The 22,321-nt window shown below is 35.9% G+C and overlaps 3 protein-coding genes across 3 annotated transcripts; 2 read left to right on the top strand and 1 right to left on the bottom strand.

Annotated features, from left to right (window-relative positions):
• The first annotated feature begins 1,938 nt into the window (after nt 1–1,938).
• On the top strand, nt 1,939–5,692 carry LOC132182817 (5'-adenylylsulfate reductase 1, chloroplastic-like). Its single transcript, XM_059596164.2, has 4 exons — nt 1,939–2,118; nt 2,540–2,635; nt 2,757–2,886; nt 5,089–5,692. The coding sequence occupies exons 1-4, from the start codon at nt 2,049–2,051 to the stop codon at nt 5,300–5,302; spliced, it is 510 nt and encodes a 169-aa protein (XP_059452147.2). The 5' UTR covers nt 1,939–2,048; the 3' UTR covers nt 5,303–5,692.
• Nucleotides 5,693–8,862: 3,170 nt separating this feature from the next.
• On the bottom strand, nt 8,863–10,228 carry LOC132182739 (aquaporin SIP1-1). The gene is made up of 2 exons (XM_059596069.2): nt 9,656–10,228; nt 8,863–9,360 (listed from the first exon to the last, which is right to left on the bottom strand). Exons 1-2 carry the CDS (start codon nt 9,992–9,994, stop codon nt 8,980–8,982), a joined length of 720 nt encoding a protein of 239 aa, XP_059452052.2. The 5' UTR covers nt 9,995–10,228; the 3' UTR covers nt 8,863–8,979.
• Nucleotides 10,229–16,087: 5,859 nt separating this feature from the next.
• LOC132180909 (L-ascorbate oxidase homolog) lies at nt 16,088–20,712 on the top strand. The gene is given in 9 exon segments (XM_059593900.2): nt 16,088–16,448; nt 16,566–16,675; nt 17,870–18,140; nt 18,302–18,404; nt 18,508–18,853; nt 19,215–19,580; nt 19,707–19,785; nt 20,232–20,423; nt 20,426–20,712. Coding segments are annotated over 9 exon segments (1,629 nt in total). The 5' UTR covers nt 16,088–16,310; the 3' UTR covers nt 20,450–20,712.
• Nucleotides 20,713–22,321: the final 1,609 nt, after the last annotated feature.

Raw genomic sequence — 22,321 nt, 5'->3', positions numbered from 1 at the left:
AATTAAATTGATGGATTTATCTTTTGAAAATAGCATGCGAAGCTCTCTTTATGTTCACTTTTTTTTTTTTTTTTTCCTTTGAAAATTGGGATCCGGCCACAACATGCATACAGCAGGCCTTTGAACCTTTGACACTTTTTTTTTTTTTCAAAAGAAAAATAGCCGGCAAAATGCAGTTCGTATCAAAGGTTGTATCTCATAAAAGTCGATCAAATGGTCCAACATGACAACATTTGATGTAGTTTCATAATTTTACACAAATGTATAAGAAGATTCCTAAGTTTCTTACATCCTATTAAATTAAGTAGAAAAAGCCTTTTTAAAAGTCCAATAGACTCATGAATCTTAACACAAATAAATGAACAAAAAAGATAAAGATCATTTCCCTGCAATAATAAACGAAAACCAGTATCTATTTTCCATCAAACAGAAAAATTAAGTTCTGAAACAAAAACACTTCATACCTTTCAAGCAAAAAAAAATTGTTTTTCGTAAAACCCCTAAATTTGCAAAACTTAATTTTGAAACCCTAAATTTTCCAAAAAAAATTTCCCATCGTCACTGCAAGATTGCTTTTTGTACCTTGTATTTACCGCATCCAATAAATCTTCTACTAAGATTTTCCTTCGTGCATGAAGTCATCACTGGTGATTCAATTTCGCATAGGCATTTTGTACGCGCAGGACTACTAGTGGTAGACAAATTAGACGAACTTCCCACCGACAGTCCACAGGCCCTCATATCATCGTCATGAACGTCGCTTGAAAACTTCTCCATCGTTGACGAGCTACAAGAAATGGGATGGGTTTGAGATTTACAGGTGAAGACGAGTTTTATAGTTGTGGGGCGTGAGGAGCTATGAGGTGTGAGAGGAGAAGACTAGGGTGAGGAGTGGAGAAGAAGACGAGTTAGCTGTGGTGTTTGACCTAACTTATATACAATAGCCAAAACGACATCGTTTTGGTAATTGTATATAAGTTAGGCCAAACGACGTTGCTTAAGGGGTAGAAATTTTCTGCTTCACAAAATGGCATTTTAGTAACTTCAAGTAAAAAAAAAGCACGTGGATGGCATGTGATGCATTTTCCACCCAAGTTGACGGGGTTGACTAACAGAGTGGCCACTTTGATACATTTTGGTACTTTGTTGGTTGCTTTAGTACCTTTTGAACATTGGGAGATCAACTCGCAAATAATTGTCAGTTTGGAGGGCTTTTTTATATTTTTTTCATATATATATATATACATATGCATCCGGCTCACTGCAGCATGACTAGTTATACCAAAATGAACAACTCCACTTTATATTGAGAAGTGTTAGAGAGCCAAACAAATAAATTCAGAAAAAAAATTTTAAACTGACGTAGCAAGGGTTTTTAAATGGGGAGTGCTAGGCTTACAAACAAATTTTACAGAAAAACTTTTACAAGCTGATGTGGGACAATATGATTAGATTTTTAAAAATTTGAACTTATCTTATATCCAATCAGTTTGTAAAAGTTTTTAAGTAAAATTTGTTTGTAAGCTTAGCACTCCCCTTTGTAAATTTTAAAAAAAAAAAATGAAATTTTTTCTCCCTTGTCTGCCACTCACGATTTGTCACCTCAGTTTAAAAATTTTTCTAAGTTCATTTATTTGGCTAGCTCCCTGTCACTTCTCCTTTATATTTGTTTAGAATATATATGTGATTAATTACTCTTGCCAAAAAGGAAAAGACAATAACGGTTGAGACGTTGAGTGATCTCTACCATCCAACATAAATTAAACTTTCTTTATTCTTTTTCCTTTTAAAAAAAATAAGTTTTTGGTTAATGCTCAGGGAGGACAATGAAGACAGCCTACGAGAAAGAGTGCATGGTTGGACTTATCAACATGCGTGTCCAAGGCTCCCACAGTACTGTTTTTTGGGTCTCGTACGGCCTTAATTAGCAAGTGACCAGGTTCAATGAACCTAGGCGAACCACTCTCCCACCCCAGTTACATATAATGCTTCTCCATGGGCCACAGACAGAAAGATACTGAGAGAAATCGTGTTCCAACTCCTTTTTTATGTCTTTGGCTGTTCCTGCGTCTTTCAGCTGTCTGCCTTCCACTAAAGCTTCAACCTTTGAGCCAAATGGTATTTGTTTTTCTATTTTCTTGATATATATAATATGTTCATCTTTTGTTATGGAATTTAGCTCTTTATAGTGGAATTCAGCTTTATTGTGTAGAAGGGGTTTTGGTTTCCAACAAAGATGCATCATATCATATATATCTATATACTTTCTTCAAACCCCATAAATGGGTCTCGAGTTAATAAAGTTTTTCAGGATTGTGAAGAATTTCTCATCTAAACAAGCCCGGGTATTAGAATTTTTCTTTGTTTTTATTGTTTTATTATGTAGTTCATAATTGCCTTTATATATATATTCCGATTGTCTATTTCTTGATGCATATATCTATCTATACATGTGTGTGTTATACATATGTATATATAGCTCAACAAAGCGGCTCTTTTCGACCGTTGGATTCATAATTTTTTCGAGCAACTTTGGCAGGCACTATTAATGGACGATATTGGGTGAGACCCGCACATGTGGAGTCAAAGAGGAGCGAGCCACACGTTCCTCTAGCAGCAACATTTGCTGCTTCTGGTATGTTTAATGGCTTCTTCAATTCATGATGGGATTTAAGGAGCATATATGATGAACAATATTTATGTGGGATGTGATGATGAAATTGCACTATGGTTTTCCTTATATGTCATGTTTGCAGTGGTGGTTAATGGAAGTATTGAAGATGATTATGAAAAGCTAACTAAGGATCTTGGAAAAACTTCAACGTTGGAGATTACAACAAAAGCCCATGAAAAGCTCGGTGACAATATTATTGCTCTAGCTTTCAGGTATTTTTTGTTCCTTTCTTTATGGATATTCTTTATTGATATGCCAATTCCAAGTAGTAGATTAAGTCTTTTGTTTAGTTTATCTCGCAGAACTTTTTCCTTTTTTGTACATTATCCTTGATTGTAAAATCAATAACTTGTACTCGATCAAGATAAAATAGAGACACTAGATCTGAACGTACAGTTTACACAATCATAGATCTCCCTCCATCCACATGGTCCTCAATTTCTTCAATAAACTTGCATTCCTATGTAGATGATTTGCAGGTTACTTCCCAACTTGCCTAGCCTCAGCTAGTGCGTGACATGGCTAATGTTTCCATACATGACAAAGTTGGATGGCTCAGGTATGCTCTTGCAGTTATTCAGTTCACCTTCAAACATTATGATGCAGCCATATCCATGGCTAGCTAGTCTCACTCCTTGCAATCCCCCCAATCAAAACGTCTTTCTTCTGTCTCCGTCAAAATCTCCTCCCTTTGTAGTCTACTCGGTATCAGAGCACCCTAATAATTGTGGTCTCATAAAATTATTCGGATTGAGATCGCGTGCAATACGTAAGGTGTTGCATATTGTACAATAGCTCTAATCTGACCCATTAATTTAAAATATGTTGTACAATAGCTCTAATCTGACCCATTAATTTAAAATAACGATTCGAGATTCTGCTACGTCATACTAATAAAAAACTAAAACTTTCTCTTTTTCTAGTAATCTCGTTGTTACCCTCACTCCCACACTGCGACTATCAGTCTCTCACTACCACCATCATTGGGAGTGGCCAATCCAAATCAGTTCAGTGGACACATGGGTGGTTCGGCCACCTCCTAGTGGGTGCTTCAACCACCCTCTACTGACCTTTGGGGGCGGCCAAACACCTTCTTTAGTGGTGGTGGGAGACTGGTAATGGTCGATCAAACCACTTTAGTGGCCACAAGGTTGGTTCATCCACCCCCATCTAGTCTTTCGGGGTACCGAACCACCCTTTTTGGCCACAGAAGTGGTTTGACCACCTCTTAGGGGGTGGTTCGACAACCCAACTAGCCTTTGGGGTGGTTGGTAGTTGACTGGTAATGGCTGATCGAACCATTCTGATAGCCATTGAGGTGGTTTGGCCACCTCAACTTGTTTTTGGAGGTGGTAGAACCATCCCCATTGGCCATAGAAGTTGTTTGACCATCACCTAGGGGTGGCTCGACCAGTACTTCCAACTGGCCTTTGGGGTGGCCAAGCCACTCTCAGTGGTGCTGGTGATGGGAGACTAATAATGGCTGATCGAATCACCTCAGTGGCCACATAGTGGTTTGGCCACCCCCAACTAGTTTTTGTAGGAGGCAAAACCACCTCCTTTGGCCATAGGAGTGGTTCAACTACCTCTGAGGGGATGATTCAACCATCCCAACTGGCCTTTGGAATAGCCAGCCACTCTCAATGGTAGTGGTGGGAGGCTATTAATGGCAGTGCAGCGGTGAGGTTGCTGAAAAGAAAGAAAACAAGGCCCAATACCCTAGATCTCAATCCAAATTATTCTACCATCATGACTGTACATGCATGCGTTGGTTAAGGTTGTTCCAAATTTACTAATTAATTTGTTTCTTTCTAAGCCTTTTTCAAGATTAATTACTCCTTCATTATTAATAGTGACTTTGTAGGCGTCTCACCCAAATGTTTGCTTTGTCAATTCCAAATTTAATCAATAAAATATGATGGATCAGCAAGCAAGTAGTCAATATATAAATTAAACATGGTGATTGAGGCAAGAATTTGGAAACAACTGTACGGCGCTTATAAACAAAAAAGAGAGAAAAAGAGCATGAAGAGGAGCCTGGATTTGCTAGGAACGGAAAGTCTTTACTCATTTGATGATAGCTAATATATAAATTCCAGTTTTCATCATATAATTAAGCCACATGGTGGCGTCACTCAACTTCTGCTGTCATTTTCCTATATAACTTAATAACTTTGACTACCAATTAAGAGGATGATTACTGCCACATGCAGATTCCAAAAGTAACCATTAGTTTGCAAGAGAAATAATGATATTGAAAAGATAAAAAAGGAGAAATAAAATAAATAAATAAAGGAATTTTCTTGATGCAATAGGGTGTATGTCGGTGAATTTTGTCCATATGTTTTTGTCTGTTATTGAGTACTTTCACAATAATTAATGTGGAACCTTCATCGAACTGGTTTGTATTGTAGTGGAGCCGAGGATGTCACTTGGATGGAATCATGGTTAACTGGTTGCCGTTTGTCGGTGTTCATTGATGCTCTTAAGGAGGTGAGGGCTATGGAAGGATCATCAGATGGCTTTTTGATTATGATTTCTAAAGCCAAATTCTACCAATCTTCTTGTACGGAACTGGGATTACTGAGCAGCAGTAATATGCTTTTGCTGCAGCAATGTGCTTGGTAGAGAGATCCCTATCTTCTCGTACTTACAAGAGAAGAGTTCCCCTTTGCAACTTCAAAGTTTCTAAGCTTTTGTGGTCATGAATTTGCTGCTGCTGCTGCTGCTGTAAACATGGTCCAAAAGGCTATCTCTCCCTTTGTTCTTGCGTTTTCAGTAGTGGAAAGGCGAACACAGGGAGCGCTATATATATATGGTGGTAGTGATGTGCTTAACACATTCTATCGCTTCTTGCAGTACTACCAGAATAATCTGCTTGTTAATTAGAAGTTTCATGTCCTAGCATAATATTGTGAGTTTTCTTTTCTTCGTTGTGAGAAAGACTTAACTCCCAGTTGAATTTAAACTTCATGATGTATTATATATATATTCTAGCATATTGTGTGTTTTTTCCAAGTCAAATAAAGTTTTGTTCTTTCTCTTTCCGATTGTCTACTTAATTTTAAAGTTCATTAGCCTAGCCAAGGGAAGCTTAAGCTAGCTAGCTCAAACCCTTCACATTGCCTGTAAATTAAGGATAATTCTCAACCAACCTCTTAACTGGAAGTTTTGAATTCATCACAGCATTCATAAAGTTCTGTACCTCTACTCAATTGAGTAAGACAGCAAACCACATTTCCATTTATTTGTATTTTACATGGTATTAGAGCTATTCCTACGCATAGCGTGCACCACCGCACCTTCCTCCAACCCACACACAGCTCTCCACAACCTCTACAATTGCGCGCTTTCCAATCAAACTCACAAAGACTACTATCTCTTTTGGAAAGCTCAAGTGGTCCCTCAATTAAAGGGAGTTGGCCTTTTTCCGATATGTGGATGGCTCTATCTATCCACCACTCACCTTAGCATTGGTACCACTACCTTTGCTCCCATTCCTGATTTTCTGCATTGGCACCTACATGATTAATTAAACCTCGGTGCTCTCATTTCTTCTTTCAGAAAACATTATCACCCATGTGGTCAAATCCCTAAATTCACAAAATTTAGGGATCACTAATCGTCTCCCTTGTCCTCACACATACCAATAAAATGGTACGGTGAAACGTAAACACCACCATATAGTCGAGACAGACTTGGCTTTACTCTCTCATACACATGTACCTCTGAATTATTGGGATGATGCGTTTTAGATGGCTTGTTATCTTATAAATCATCCGCCTACGCCTATTCTATACAATTCATCACCTTATGAGATTCTTGTTTGCTCTTCACCAGATTATTTTTTATTATGTGTCTTTGGGAGTTCTCTTTGGTCAAATTTACGTCCATATAATTCTTAGGATTTCCAGCCTCGTTTAACTTAATGCGTTTTCTTGCAATATAGTACCCTTAGACACGAAGGGTACACGTCTTAATCTTGATACTTGTCGTCTTCATATATCTCACGATGTCATTTTTAATTTCGGAAAATGTTTTTCCGTTTCAATCCAGTTTGTATCTCAATCCCGCCGTCCATCTTCGAATACTATTATGTTACAGCCCATGTTCATTTCCACGGCTCCTTCTAGTCAATCTCTTCATCCAACCCACATTGTACGTTCCTCATCCTCTCACATCTACGTCTTCTTCATCTCAGCACATTGATGATCAACTTGAGTTCATTTCCATTGCAATTTCTTAGCTGGTCTATCAAACAAATAGATATAACAAATGTATTTATTGAAGAAGTTTAAATGTCTCGACCATAGGGATTTTCTCATTCTCAATTCCTACATCACGTCTGTCGACTTCAAAGTCGACTACAGCTGAAATCTCATGGTTAAAGTCGTTATTAACTGAACTTGGTGTTTCTATATCAATGCCTCCCGTGTTATGGTGCGACAACATAGGTGCCACCTACCTCTCATCAAATATCTAATTTTTCATGCTCGTGCCAAATATGTGCAAATTGATTTTCATTTTGTTCGTGACATGATGGCCTCCAAGACTCTTGATATTCGGTTCATTTCCAGTAAAGATCAAGTAAACGACATCTTCACAAAGCCATCTTTTCTTCGGTTCACTAATTAGCTTCGAGACAAGCTTCTAATTGTTTCACTTCCTCTGAGCTTGAAGGGGTGGCGTGTAATGGATAATTCTTAACCAACCTCTTAACTACAAGTTTTGAATTCTTCACAACATTTGGATATATACCTTAGGATAAACTCTCATATGCTATTTGAATCATTTTAGATAATCCTTATCATAGATTCATAATAGATGATTTTGTAAAGTTCAAATTTTGAAAATATGTAACAACTTCTTCTATATATATAATAAGAAGTGTTAGAGAGTTAAAGTGAAGGAGCCAGAATTCTTTCCAAACTGACATGGCAAAAATTTTAAAATGAAAAAAAAATTCTAAATAACCAGTATGGGGTGTTTAAAATTCTTGCCACCCGCGTTAGTTTGGAAAGAATTATGGCTCCTACCCTTTGACTTTCTAACACTTCTCACATACAATAGCCTCTACTCAATTGAGTTAGGCAGCAAAACATTTCCGTATTATTTGCATTTTACATCCACTCTGCACATCTTCTTGATCAGTTACTGCATAATGCCATTTTTTTTAAAATGCATAACATATTGATGCAAGAGAATCAGTAGACATTGAGTTGTCTAATAATGAGTTAATGGCACTAGAATATTTTGAAAGAGAAAATCAACACAAGAATGACAAGAATCAATAAAGCCAGACATAAATGGGGGAATAATATTGCGCATTAGGTAGTAAATCAGGCATAACTTTGGCTATGAGTATCGTAATCGCGTATATGAACCAAATCTGAAAAGCTCTTTTTGGCATGTACATCGTGGCCATTGAGCAATGCTAAATGAGCACCGTTTAGGCCCAAAATCCATTGTTTTTCCTTAAAAATCATTATTTTAAGTTATTTTTTGTCATATTATGAAATATTTATTTTCTCCTTTTTGTAGTGATTTTATTATTGGATTTTGCCAAAAAAAAAAATGCAGAATCTTTATTTTATTTCGTATTTTGATTTTATGTAATAATTAAACCTTTTTTTTTTTTTTTTTGCTAAAAATCTTTTGCAATGGTGAAATCAGGATTTTAGATGAAGGAGACAACTAAAAGATGATGATTTTTTAGGATAAAAAAATAATTTTGGGGATCCAAGTCATAAAAGAAACCATACAATTTAAAGATATTTTTAAAAGTCAACCCCCCCCCCCCCCCCCCCCCCCCCCCCCAACGCAACGGGTAGTTTTGCCCCTATTTGTCTGCTTCAGCTATACATGTGAGCTTAATTCTTCATTCTATAATATTATTTTGAGAGCTAACCTCCATGGTATTTTCTCAAACCTCAAACTTATTCATTATTTTATTTCTTCTTGAATTATCTTGACAGTCTTCAAATTCTTAATTTTTGCTTACTATCATATGTTGTCCGAACGATTTTAGTTCTACTCGACCTCACATGCATATATACTCTTAATTGACGATTGTTTCTTAAGCTATAATGAAAATATTGAATTTAATTATAGCAACATTTCCCTCAATAGTAAAACCTAGCTAACACCTGATATTTATAACTCCCGAAATCAAGGTAAAGTAGGGGTAGGGTTCGAATTCAACATTAATATATGCTTTGATGCAACTAATGAGAAAGAGCAAATTTATTCACTTTACTATTGAGAATAAAAAAGAAAAAACTTCTTATCTAAATATTGCTTCTTCATCAGGCTTTCTTCTGCTTGATTGGTAGAATAAAGAGAAACCGATAGATCCAACCAGCCAAAGTTGCTCCAGTGAAGGAACCAATCCAATAAACATAAAAATGTTCCCAAGTATTATGCTGATTATTCACAAATGCCCACCCAAAGGCGTTGGCAGGGTTCATGGATGGCCCTGTGTAACCAGACCCTGCAACAACCATTCCCACAGTTGCCACAGCAATCAACCACACCTTTAGCAGTGGATTTTTAGGACCCTTGAGCACAATGAAAAGGATGGCAAAGCTAAGCCCAAGGCTCAACGCCGCCTCCGCCACGACTCCGGTAAGCAAATCCACTTTCAGGGATGGTCCCTTAAGCCTGTGCTTGTATTGGGTCGGAATCACCTGTATTAAAATATTAATTAAATGATTAAATTTAAAATTAAATGAGTAGTAATTTAATTATGGATAGAAATTTTTTTAAAATTGATTTGGTTTGGAAGAAATTTTCTTTCAACCTACTCTAATAAGAACATTTTTTTAGTTTCTAAAAAATTAATATTTGGGTTTTTAAATTAGTAGAATAACAGTTAAGATATTAAATAAAACATGTGAGAGATGACATTTATTACTTATTAGAATAGGTCGAAGGAAATTTCGATCATAAGTTTGGAGGAAATTTATGTCCTTTAACAATTACCTGCAATATAGCTTTGGCACCAACCAATCCGCCAGCAGCCTGAGCTGGAAATTGCACGGCCATGGAGACGAGAGACGAGTCGGGTTTAAGGCCGGCGGCGTAGAAGGAGACGGTGGTGGAGGGATTGAAGCTGGCACCACCCAAGGCCTTGTCAATCAGCCTGAATATAAGTACAAGAGTGGTGGCAAGGAGGGTGGTGATGAAGAGGCCCGCCAGTGACTTGGGTTGAACGCCGACGTATGTAGCAATGATGGGTGTGAGGATTCCCATCATCGGCGTGCTAAAAACCCACAAGGATGTCAATATTGCATCTCCGATCGCCGCCCTCATCACACCCATCGATCCCCACTTTCTCTCTTTGCTCTCAATCTTCTGATCCTTTTACTTGTATAACGAGCAGCAACAAAGTAACCAAGCAGTACTGGAATTTCAGCATCCCTCCAAAAGAAACAAAAATTAATGGAGATGCCGGCCACCAAACCTGTAATTAATAATTTAATCTATCTATATCTGTATTTTTGTGGGTTTGTAGAGTAGTAGAATAAGCTTAACTTTTACGCCATTTTTGTGTGCTTGAGAAGGACCGCTGCTTCATCAAACCTTTTTCACGTGGTTACCTAATGCTTACCAGTTCCCAAAAAAACAAAGCATGTGAGAGGTGCGTGTAGATATCTTAGTCGTTGGGGCTTTTTTTAAAGATATTTTTAGAGCTAATGCTGGACCTAAAGTGACGGTCACTATCTTGGATACTCAGCGCCGGCAACTTTTATAAAGCCGATAGCCAGTAGCCAATAACCAATAGCAATCAAATGTGTCATTGAAATAGACGTTTGAGACAAAAATAAAAAAACAATCCTCAGGTGAAATGAGATGGACAACAGCCATTTTATGATATTTACCATTGTTATATTTAACCCATAAATGATGTTACACTATTTGAATTTTTTTAATGGTGTGCTAGTAGTAATGCCAAACTATTTTTTTTTTTTTTACAATTTTTTCTTTCGCTTGTTTTTTTTATGAACTAAAGACTACCCAGACTATAACTATCGAATAAAAATATAAATATATATATATATATATAGTCTACAATTAAATTATAGTTATTAAAGAACAACAAAATAGCTATAATTTCTTATTAATTAAATACCAATACAAAGAGCAAACCCAATGTACAAACTCTTTAGCATGCCCATTTAGCAACTCATTCTTTTTTTTTTTCTTTTTTTTTTTTCTTTCTATCCATTAAAGTCACTCATTTTTTTCACATTTACAAATAACTTTCTTCATTTTTTATTCATAGAAAATTCAAAACTCATTTTACTCACATCATCCCACCTTTGTGTCTTATTAATCTATTTCTTTCTCATTTCTATTCGACTGACCTATTTGCTTGTGGTAGCCAATACTGGTAGGGACTACAAATTTTTTATACAATTAAGGCTTCTAGATGTGAATGGGTAAGGATCAAAAGATTTATTGGGTAAGGATTACAAAACTTTTATACAATTAAGACTTCTAAGTTTGAATGGGTAAGGGCCAAACGATTTATTGAGTGGGCCAAATGAACTAGTGAGAATCGCATGTGTTTTATAAACAGAGATAAAAGAATTTTTTTCAACCAAATTGAAAAAAAAAAAAAAAAAAAAAAAAAAAAAAAAAAAAAAAAAAATCTTTGTGGCTACACTTCGTAAAGTTTTCATTTTGGTTCTTTGATGACTTCGATTCAAGCCATTTAGAAAGAGACTAGCCCACTTTCAGACTAGGCTTGGGCTTCCAAGCGACCTTTCTTGCTTGCTAGGCTACAACTTGATCGAGTTTGGGCTTTTGATGCAGGCCATCAAGCACTAATGAGTCTAAATGGACTTTTGCCCAATCTAATACTTGGGCCATTGGATTCAATCAATGGATGACTACTATAGGGTCGTCTGGCCCCTATCTGGTTAAAAGGGGTAACTTGACCACCCTTTAAAGGTCTTCTTTTTTTTTTTTTTTTTTTTTTATTTTATTTTTTTATTATGAGTGACACTTGTCATAATATAATTGTTGCTTACATGACATTGGAAGGTTTTCCTCAAAAATGAGAATGGAAGTTGAGTGTAGGGACTATTTGTTTTTTGTTTGCTTATTGCAAGGAGCTGTCATCCAACTTTTATATGACAAAGAGCTAATTGCAAATGGATGTACTCACAAGGGCTGATTTTGTTAAATTTATTTTAAATAAATAAATAAAATTATTTATTTTGAGTATTTCAAATAATTATAAATAGATTTTGTATATAAAAGATTTTATGTGCATTTACTTGAAAGATTTACATCTTTTAAGTCAATCAAAAAATAAATAATAATAATAATAATAATAATTAAAAAAAAAAAAAAAAAACCAAAATTTTGAAGTGTAGGGAGAAAAGTTTTATCTTACATTGACTAAATACAAAGAAGCCAACTAGTTTATAAGGAACACTCCTTACTTAACATTAACAATAAATTGAGTGATGTAGAAGAGAGCTAGCCAGCTATGACACACACAAGAGCAAGGACTTTGAATGTTATGAGGCCCAATTTCAATTGTAGAAGACTTAAGAGGACTTAAGCAAATTGAGAGTATTTCAAATAATTATAAATATATTTTGTATATAAAATATTTTATGTGCATTTACTTGAAAGATTTACATCTTTTAAGTCAATCAAAAAACTAAAATTTTGAAGTGTAGAGAGAAAAGTTTTATTCTATTTTAGTTAAATACAAAGAAGTCAACTAGTTTATAAGAAATATTCTTCACTTAATATTAACAATAAATTGAGTGATGGAAAAAAGAGCTAGTCAGCCATGACACACGCACGGGCAAGGACTTTAAATGTTATGAGGCCCGATTTTAATTGTAGAATACTTGAGAGAACTTCGGCCAATTGAGCCATTTTCATGTGCAAAATGATTTTGGAGGTTAAATGTGCCAAAAATCATTATAAATATGACCATTTGGTTATATGTATGGACACATAATCATATAACTTTTCTATTTCTCCTACAACTCTCTTTTGTGCAAATTTTATTTTAAGGGGGTTTTCGTTTACTCTAAAAAAATACTAATTCTAAAGTGACTATAGGATTTCATTGTATTTCGGAACAATTTTGTTCAAATTTCTTTTTCTTTGCCTTCATAATAATTTGCTGTAGTAAGAAATTTTTTTACGGTTTTCCAGGCAGGTTTATGTATTTTGCTCCTTTTTAGTTGATGAAATATAATCTTGCTCTTTATAATAATAATAAAATATAAAATAAAAAGAAAGAAGAGGGGTGTCCTACGAAGTAGGCCCAACTAATGCTATAAGCCTAAAATGCTGAGGTCTGACTGCCTGAGAGCCATAGATATAGTCCGTATATGGGCCGCTGTAACGCAATTAAGGATGTTGTCATTTTCAACCAAAGTAATGTCAGACAAATATTCTAATTAAAAACAAATAACCCTCGATTGCTTCCGTTGCTTTGCATATAGATATGCTAATACATTTTTCTTTCGTTATTTTCTCATTCTTTCATGCTTGGTTGTATTAAAATGTTCATGTTTTAGCTATATAAATTTTAGGTGACAAAGAGTACATGATCCTATTTTAATTTTTTATTGTTTAAAATCTTTTAATTTTAAAATCAAAATTAAAAATGAGAAAAACTTAATAAAAAAATTAAAATAAAAAATAGGAAGGGGTGGTTAGCCACCCCAGTTGAGCCTTGGGGTAGCTAAACAACCCCCAAGGACCGGTTGGAGGTGACCAAAGGGCCATGAGGTGGCTTCGGCCACTCCCAAGCGGTTGGTGGGGGTGGTCGAAGCAACCCCCATGGCTCTTGGCCATCCCTAAGTACCAAATTCACTAAACTCATTAATTTATTTATTTATTATTTTTTTTTTTTTCTCTTTTTGGCTCTTGAATGTAGCTAATTCACTCCTAATGGCCATGAGAGTGGCTTCAACCACCTCTAACCGGCCCTTGGGGGTGGTTCGGCCACCCCCAAGGCTCAACTGGGAATAGGAGGTGGCCAACCACTCCTTCTTCTTTTTTTTTAAAATTTTTTTTTTTATCATTTTAATTTTGATTTTAAAATTAAAATATTTTAAACAATAAAAAAATTAAAATGGGGCCATGTTGCCCCTAGAATTTATATGGCTAAAACATAAATTTTTTAATGTAGCCAAGCATTTATCTTTTAAAAAAAAGAAATACTATGATTAGTGTTTTTCTAATCTTTGTAAATACTATTTACACTTATTTACACAATAGCGTGATGGTGTTTGCTTAGAGTTTTTATGTCAATCTAAAGAAGAAAAAAAGAAGAGTTTTTTTTTTATGCCTCTTTGGCTCTTTCTCCAAAACTTTGTCCGATTAACATTGTTTTGATGCCTCTGGTCGTTAATTAATTATATCAAGTGGGATCATAAGAAGCTTAGGTGCTATTAAATCTCTATATATCCTCTATCTATAAACTAAAAAGATTATACCGAAACATGTTTTTAAGTAATTTAATTAAAGTTTAAGATTATTCGTGTCGGTGTCTACTATTTTAAATCATTAAAAAGCAAAAGAGAAAAAAGAAATGGTACGTGGAACCAAAGTCGTTCCTAATGCAGGAAGAGTTGAGGCAAATTATTAATGCACATGACCCACCCATTTTCTTATTGGGCCAGCACCGACTCCTACAATTATTCAAATCTGAAAAGTGCAGAGGACTTCAAATCACTAAATAAAATGTCAGCAGATCTGAGACAAGCTTCATGGTTGAATACCATCCTCCAACCCACTCGATTGGAGCAATTTTTTTTGATTATGATATATTATTTTTGTAATATAATATAATATTATTTACACCGTTACCGTTAGATCAAATAACATTAAATCTTAATCATAAAATGACTTATTTAAATAGATTGGAACTTGTCCGTTCAAGGTAATCTAGACTCAGACTTAATTTTCACTTCAAATATTGTGTGGTTTTTTCTTTTGTTGAAATCAATATATTACATTGATAAATATTTGTGCCTTTTGAAAAAATAAAGATGCGAAAATATTAAGCGGAAGCAAGAGCGAAAATGAATACAAAGAACTTACGGGTGGTTCGGTATTAAACACTTACGTCTACCACTCGGAATATCCTTAAGGGCTAGATTTTGCTCATTAACTTGATTTGTCTATAATACAAAGGTTTCTATTTATAGGGTAATGTTTAAATACAATTGTACTAATCAAATCTCTTTGATTTTTTGATTACAATCAATTCATAAATAGAGAATATTTGATATAAACATACTTATGAAATATACAAAAAATATTATATATTTTTCATATATTCTAACAGTACCACTACTATTTTGGAAAAGAAAAAAAATCAAACTTAGTATTTAATTTAGTTCTTGAATTTTTAATTTTGATAATTAGGTTCCTACACTTTCTATGGGTATTAACTAGGTTTTTGTCAACCTACTCTCAAATTAATTAATAGTATGCTAATATACTTGCCGCGTGAAATAATTACTTTAAATTACAAATATACAAAATAAAAATTTTAAAAAGTTTTGAAAGTGTGATCGACCACTCCTAATGACAACTAACTGATGAGGAGGGCCAACCCTCTCCAGCGAGGGGCACTGACCCCTCACAGGGGGGTGGTCGCACCTCTAAGCTGCTCCCTCAATCATTAAGGGTGGTCAGTCACTTGCAATCCATATACATATATATAATTTTATTTAAGATATATTTATAATTTAATAATTATGTCATGTTGTACATATAAGATATATTAAACGAGAGCTATAAGATATTAATTTATTAATCTAATATGACATACCATTAATTAAAAAAAAAATTTATATATTACACTTTTATTTTATTATTCTAACATGACTATTAAATCGGTCATTGTTAAAAAAAAAATAATAATTATAATATCCATTGGCTATTACACCCAAGCAAATCGGCATCAGCAATGCATAATGCATAATGAGATAAATGCATAACGCGTGGTATTCTATTAATTAAATAGACAGTAGATTCACATAAAACTTACTTAAAATAAAAGAAAAAACTAAATTTAAGTTTTTTTTTTTTTTTTTGAAGTATTAAAAATTTAATTATCATATCTTTACACTGCTAAAGTCAATCCGACATTAATTACCTTTTAATAGACGAATAGATGACAAATTACGTCGTTTTAAGAGTACTGCACCAACCATGGCCATGCATATTAATTGTTTAATCCAGTACTACTGACGTCACACACAGAATCCAAGGGACGCGGTGTGGTCTGAGGAAAAACACGGCTTTTTTTTAATCTGGATGCTGCAGAAACAGCTCATGATGATCTGACCATTGCCTGCTGCACTTCTTAGAAAGGGAGCCACAACTATACGCTTCTTCTTGATGCTTTCACAACACCGACATTTTATCCCGCCGAAGAAAGAGACTCTCAACAAAGCATAAAAAGATAAAGAAGAGATAGAGACTAGTGTATTTAAGCTTTACAGAAAGAAAGAAAGAAAAGACAGAAGAGAAAGGAAAGAGAGATTTGAGTTTCTCTCTTTCAAGCTTTTTCTTTCTACATTACTCCATATCAATCCCACTTCTCCATTCTCCTGAAGAAACCCATTTGGTTCTAGAGAGAGAGATGGGAGAGCATACGAGTTTTTGCTCACTCATTTTGGTGGTCTTGCTAGTGGCCTGCGCAAGTGGAGAAGACCCTTACAGGTTCTACAACTGGAATGTCACCTATGGTGACATCTACCCTCTTGGAGTAAAACAGCAGGTGCCTTCCTTTCCTTATTGTTTTTACTTTTGCTCCCTTTTATTTCTGTTTTGTATGTTTTTAGTTTTTGAAATCATTTCAATGGTCAGTAAAATATGATTTTTGATAAAATGGCAGGGTATATTGATCAACGGGCAATTTCCAGGGCCACAAATCGATTCTGTCACCAATGATAACTTGATTATCAATGTGTACAATAGCTTGGACGAGCCTTTCCTCCTCTCTTGGTTAGTGCTTTTCTTTTTCTTTCTTTCTTATATGTATTATATGCTTGGGTCTGTTTGTATATACATTTTCTCACTGTGAACTGTTCTTTCCGCTACATTTAGACTTATTTTTATCCATTTTCTGGATGTATTGCAGCAAAGAGTCGATTTCAGTTTTCATTTGGCCTATGTGAAAAGCTTGAAAATTTTCAAGGCAAATTCTTTCTTTAGACCCCCATTGGTTGTGTGTGGTCATGTTGAATGAGTGAAGTAGTTGTCCAAATGGGAGGATTGGATATGCCTGTAAATGGGAGACCTGGGATCATATTCTTGTATTGTTCCATACTTTCTGAAGATGCAAATTTTTGAACCGCACATTGTATAGTGCTCCAATTCTTTCACTATCAGATTCTGCCTTTGTTCCCTAGCTGCTCTGCTTCTAAACTTGGGAGATGTGCTAATTCTAGGACGCACCTTATTGCCAAATGGGTCACCACCCATAGGCCATGTTTGCCATTGGCCTTAAAAAAGGAAGTGGTGTGTGAAAAAAAGTAAAAATGTTTTGTGAAAAAGTGAAAAAAAAAAAAAAAAAAAAAAGTTTTGTAGTAGTAATAAAAAGTGATTGATGTGGTATAAAAATTAAGAATGGTAGGAGTTGATTTTTAGAGGAATAGAATAAGGATTCTTTTTGGGCCATTGGCAAACAGGGCGTCAAGTTTTTGGAAGCATCACACCCCCCCCCCCCCCCCCCCCGCGCATTGTAATCCTGTTTCCCCTGTATTGCTCAGGAAAAAAAAAAGCGAGATCCATTTAATCCATTGTGAAATCCACGTGTATTTATGCAATTTTAAGTTCTTAACAGTATATTATAGAACATATAGTCGTATTGTAATGGAATCAATTTCTAGAGCATGTTGATTCTGGCATATTGGAACAGGCAAATGATGGTATTAGTCCCTTTCTTTTGAATTGTGGGCATGAAACAAGTCTAAAGGTTATCCTTACCAAGCAGGGCAAACAGAAATCTTTAGAGGCCAAATTGTCTATCTGCTTCAAATTCAATTGAACTGTCTTTTGTAGGACAAGGCCTATTAGATTATATATTTAACTTGCCAAATTGCTCTTGTCAGGGGAAAGTGCCATGATGCTGACCCTATATTTGTTGTAACAAAATTAACTTCACACTAAGTGTAAGGAACTGTGGTTCTTTTTTAGGAATGGTGTACAACAGAGAAGGAACTCATGGCAGGATGGAGTGTATGGCACAAACTGCCCCATCCCACCAGGGCAGAATTTCACTTATGTTCTCCAAGTCAAGGATCAGATTGGAAGCTACTTCTACTGCCCTTCCCTTGCCTTACACAAGGCTGCAGGAGGGTTTGGTGGCTTCAAAATCGCTAGCCGCTCGGTCATTCCTGTACCTTTCCCACCTCCTTCCGGAGATTTCACCATATTGGCTGGTGATTGGTACAAGAAAAATCACACTGTAAGTGCTTGCTTAGAACAAATCTTAACTACCTCATTGTACATTGTGTATTGATATTGCAAAAATTTGAAGATGTAATGGTTTATAATGTTTGATAAATGCTTAGGTGCATATAAGCATGTTATATTTGTTTATTCATAGTCTTGTATCGAATGCTGCAGGATTTGAGAGCGATTTTAGACGGTGGGAGTGATCTTCCCTTCCCTGATGGACTTCTTATCAATGGCCGCAGTTCAAATGGGTACACATTCACAGTTGATCAAGGTAATTAATTTCGATGAGCAGGAATGCAAGAAACTAGCTTAGTTCCTAATTTTATGCATATAACTTTCATATTTATAGAACTTTTATCCAACTTGTTGGGCAGGCAAGACTTACAGGCTCCGGATATCAAATGTGGGGCTTACAACCTCTATCAATTTCAGAATCCAGGGCCACAAGATGCTGCTGGTAGAGGTTGAAGGAATTCACTCGCTCCAGAACACTTATGATTCCCTTGACATCCATTTGGGGCAATCCTACTCTGTATTGGTCACAGCTGATCAGCCAGCACAAGACTACTACATTGTTGTCTCAACTCGTTTTACCTCCCAAGTGCTCACATCAACCTCCATTCTTCATTATAGTAACTCAGCAGGAAGTGTTTCTGGCCCTCCTCCTGGTGGCCCAACTACTCAGATTGATTGGTCTCTAGAACAAGCTCGATCTATTAGGTGTCTATGTCTTTTATTATTTTATATGTTGCATTTTATAGGAAGAAAAACACTCACTTTCTTATATTAGATGTTAAATCACCACTAATTCCAAAAATGTAGAATTCATAACTTTTGGCTCTAATATCATCTCCCCGCTTATCCTAAAAGTTTAAGTTGATAGGAAACTTGAACTGGACTGGAATCGATTCTTGGAACTTAATGAACTGATCTTGTGCATGCAACACTCATAATCTAAAGCAATATGTAATACAAAATAAGCTTGTTTCAACTTATAGCTCTGAGGGTACAGCACTAGTAAAATGGCACAGTGTGGATGTGGTTGTGTTGCCTAATTATTTTGTGTCATGTATCAAACCAGACGGAATCTCACAGCAAGCGGGCCAAGACCTAATCCCCAAGGCTCATACCATTATGGAATGATCAACACCACTCGTACAATCAGACTTGCAAACTCTGCTCAAACTATCAATGGCAAGCAGAGATATGCTGTCAATAGTGTGTCCTTCATCCCAGCTGATACGCCACTTAAGCTTGCCGACTTCTTCAAGATCTCAGGGGTATTTTCTCTTGGAAGCATCTCAGACAGTCCCACTGGTGGTGGTGCTTACCTCCAGACTTCAGTCATGGCTGCCGACTTCAGAGGCTATGTTGAGATTGTGTTTGAGAATTTTGAAGACAGTGTGCAGTCATGGCACATAAATGGCCATAACTTCTTTGTTGTCGGGTAGGTTTACTATATATTTACACATGAGATGTTAAAAAGTTCTACTGCAAGTTGCAAAATCAGATGTGGATATTGCCACTTATCTTTTTTGCTTCTCTGAAGATATATGATCATTTTGATGTGCAGGATGGATGGAGGGCAGTGGACCCCTGCAAGCAGATTAAATTACAATTTAAGAGACACAATTTCTCGTTCCACTGTTCAGGTATATTGAGAAGTCTGCTGTGGGCATCCGTGATTTTGTGAATTTTACCTAATAACACTAGACTCTCTCTGGTGTTTGGAAAAAAGTTAATTCTAAGAATGCTATATAGATGCTTATGTCATGCAACGCTCCGTTTGTTGATGCTTTTTGGAACGTGCTTTATGTTTTTTGATTGAAAATGTATTCTTATGTTATGAAACATAAAGCTAAAGTAGTTTTGAAAATGTGTTGTTTGTCAATGTTTTTATTTTGAAAGAAAAAACAAGAGTGTCATCAAACAAAGCTGTTTTTTACTTCCTCTCAAAAGGACCATGAATTTTCTTCATCTGTACCTATTGAATCACCCAATGAGACTCAAATTTGAAGTGGCAAGACATGTTTCTTTCTTCTAAAGTAGTCTTTCTAAAGACTAATTTTTTTCTTCTTATATATTGTTATTATCACAGGTGTATCCCATGTCATGGACTGCAGTTTACGTGCCTTTGGATAACGTGGGAATGTGGAATATAAGATCTGAGAACTGGGCTCGCCAATATTTAGGGCAGCAATTCTATCTCCGTGTCTACTCCCCTGCAAATTCATGGAGAGATGAATATCCGATCCCAAAGAATGCTCTTCTGTGTGGGAGGGCAGTAGGCCACACAGCACACGCCCTCGGCAGTAGATGAATATTTGGGCGTTTTAGAAACTGTCACAAGGGGGTGCCAGGATCTTGTATGTGAACACTAGGAGAAGGTATCTATCTCTGCAGTAGATGCAGTTGGGGCTTGACTCGAGCCCTTTCTCTCCCTTGTTTTTCTTTTGCACGAGTTTAATGTTAAACCACTATTAGATCACTCTCATTGCAGGAAATGTTTCTTTATTGAATTGTGCAAATTAAACCCATTACAGCTAATTAATTTGTAATAGAACTTGGTATTCTTTTTTTTTCTCTTTCTATTAGAATTTTTTAGCCCAACTTTATGTATTTTTTTTGGCTCTCCCTTTTTTTGGGTTGATTATTTTTGTATGATTAGAGAGAATAGCATATAGAGAGTTTTATTTCAAACTGAGTTGGAGAAAATTCTTTCTTTAAACTAACATCTGTTCTTAAAATATATAATTTTTGCGTTCATTTTAAATAATTGTGGGAATTACATGCTTTAAGCACAAATGTTAGTTTAAATAGACTAACTTGGAGGATTTTCTTCTACTAAAGCAATTTTTGCATGGTTGGACTGGACGATGGGTCAACTGTAAGACAAAAAGAAAACAACTGGAGTGGTGCGGGCCAAAGGGGAGCTTTCGATGTCTAAGAAAAATTTGAATGGGGAGAGTTTTGGATGAGGGAGAGCTTATTAATTGATTTGAGGTGGTAACCCTGTTTAATATGATATGAGAGGCCCCTTGGATGCTTGCCACGTGGGAGCTTGCAGCGGTCAGAATATTGCCATTTAGTGGAATTTTATGTAGGCATGATGCTTGGTCTTATCCCCCATGCTCGTGGCTCAGGTGGAACAATATTTACAAACCTCACAGTATTTTTTTTTAAAAAAAAAAATTTGCTTGCTGGTTTTTGGCTTGGCTTTGCCACAGCTTGTCTTGAGATCAACCAAAACTTCTCGTTGGGTCCTCACTTGGTCTTTGTTGGGGCTAGCCCAAGGGTATTCTATAGGTCTTCATTGAGGTTAACCCTTAAGGGCTTTTATCCTAGGTTCTTATGAGATGATGTTATCTCCTAAGACATTCATCTTATGGTACTTCGTCGGACTGAGGTTTTCCCCAAAAGTTTTCACCTTGGAGTCCTCTAGAGATAAGGTTGTCCTTTTAAGTCTTTTGTATTTGGGTCCTTCATTGGTTTGAGGTTATCCCACAGACTCTTGTTTTGGGGTCATTCGTCGGTATGAAGTTATCCTCGAAGGCTTTAACCTTGGGGTCTTCCCGGGATCTCTCCTATGACTTTGTCATGGGCTCCTTCATTGGTCTAAGGTTGTCCCCGAAAGTTTTCACCATGGGGTTACGAGATGAAGTTATCTCCTAAGACTTTCATCGATCCTTAGGTCCAATTAAGGTATCCCCAATGTCTTAGGGTCATTTGTCGATATGAGGTTATCTTGTAAGGATTTCAGCTTTCAGCTTGGGTCATCTCGAGATACAGTTATCCTCCAAGACTTTCATCTTGGGTCCTTTGTCAGTTTTCATTAAATAACGCCTTTAAGGTTTTTACTCAGGGGTCATCTGTCGATCTAAGCTTAGCCCTAGATAAGATTATCCCCTAAGACTTTCGTCCAGAGTTCTTTCTCGGTCTTCATTGAGGTTAGTCCATAAGGTTTCTCCCTAGAGTCTGCATTCTTAGGGAGCTCTAACATCTCGTCTTCCTTATAGAATTTAGTTACTTCTTTGTAGAAACTTTCAAAGCAAGCACAAAAAGTGAAGTAGTTGTGATTCTTGTCAGTTTGGATGTAGCAAAATATCATTTAGATTCAACTTATTTTGGGTTGTCTTGTAGGCAACAAAAATTAATTTTGAATATCAATTTCAAAAATAAATTCACATA

The sequence above is a fragment of the Corylus avellana genome, chromosome 5 (assembly GCF_965113065.1).
Source record: "Corylus avellana chromosome 5, dhCorAvel1.hap1.2, whole genome shotgun sequence".
Lineage (NCBI taxonomy): Eukaryota > Viridiplantae > Streptophyta > Magnoliopsida > Fagales > Betulaceae > Corylus > Corylus avellana.
Note: the sequence above shows the minus strand (reverse complement) of the source record. Positions and strands in the feature narration are given on the sequence as shown.

Coding starts and splice junctions, on each gene's coding strand:
- LOC132182817 (XM_059596164.2), top strand. CDS start 2,049: ATGTCTTTGGCTGTTCCTGCGTCTTTCAGCTGTCTGCCTTCCACTAAA. Junction 2,119..2,539: donor TTCAACCTTTGAGCCAAATG/GTATTTGTTTTT, acceptor CAACTTTGGCAG/GCACTATTAATGGACGATAT. Junction 2,636..2,756: donor AGCAACATTTGCTGCTTCTG/GTATGTTTAATG, acceptor TCATGTTTGCAG/TGGTGGTTAATGGAAGTATT.
- LOC132182739 (XM_059596069.2), bottom strand. CDS start 9,994: ATGGGTGTGATGAGGGCGGCGATCGGAGATGCAATATTGACATCCTTG. Junction 9,361..9,655: donor GTGCCAAAGCTATATTGCAG/GTAATTGTTAAA, acceptor ATTTTAATACAG/GTGATTCCGACCCAATACAA.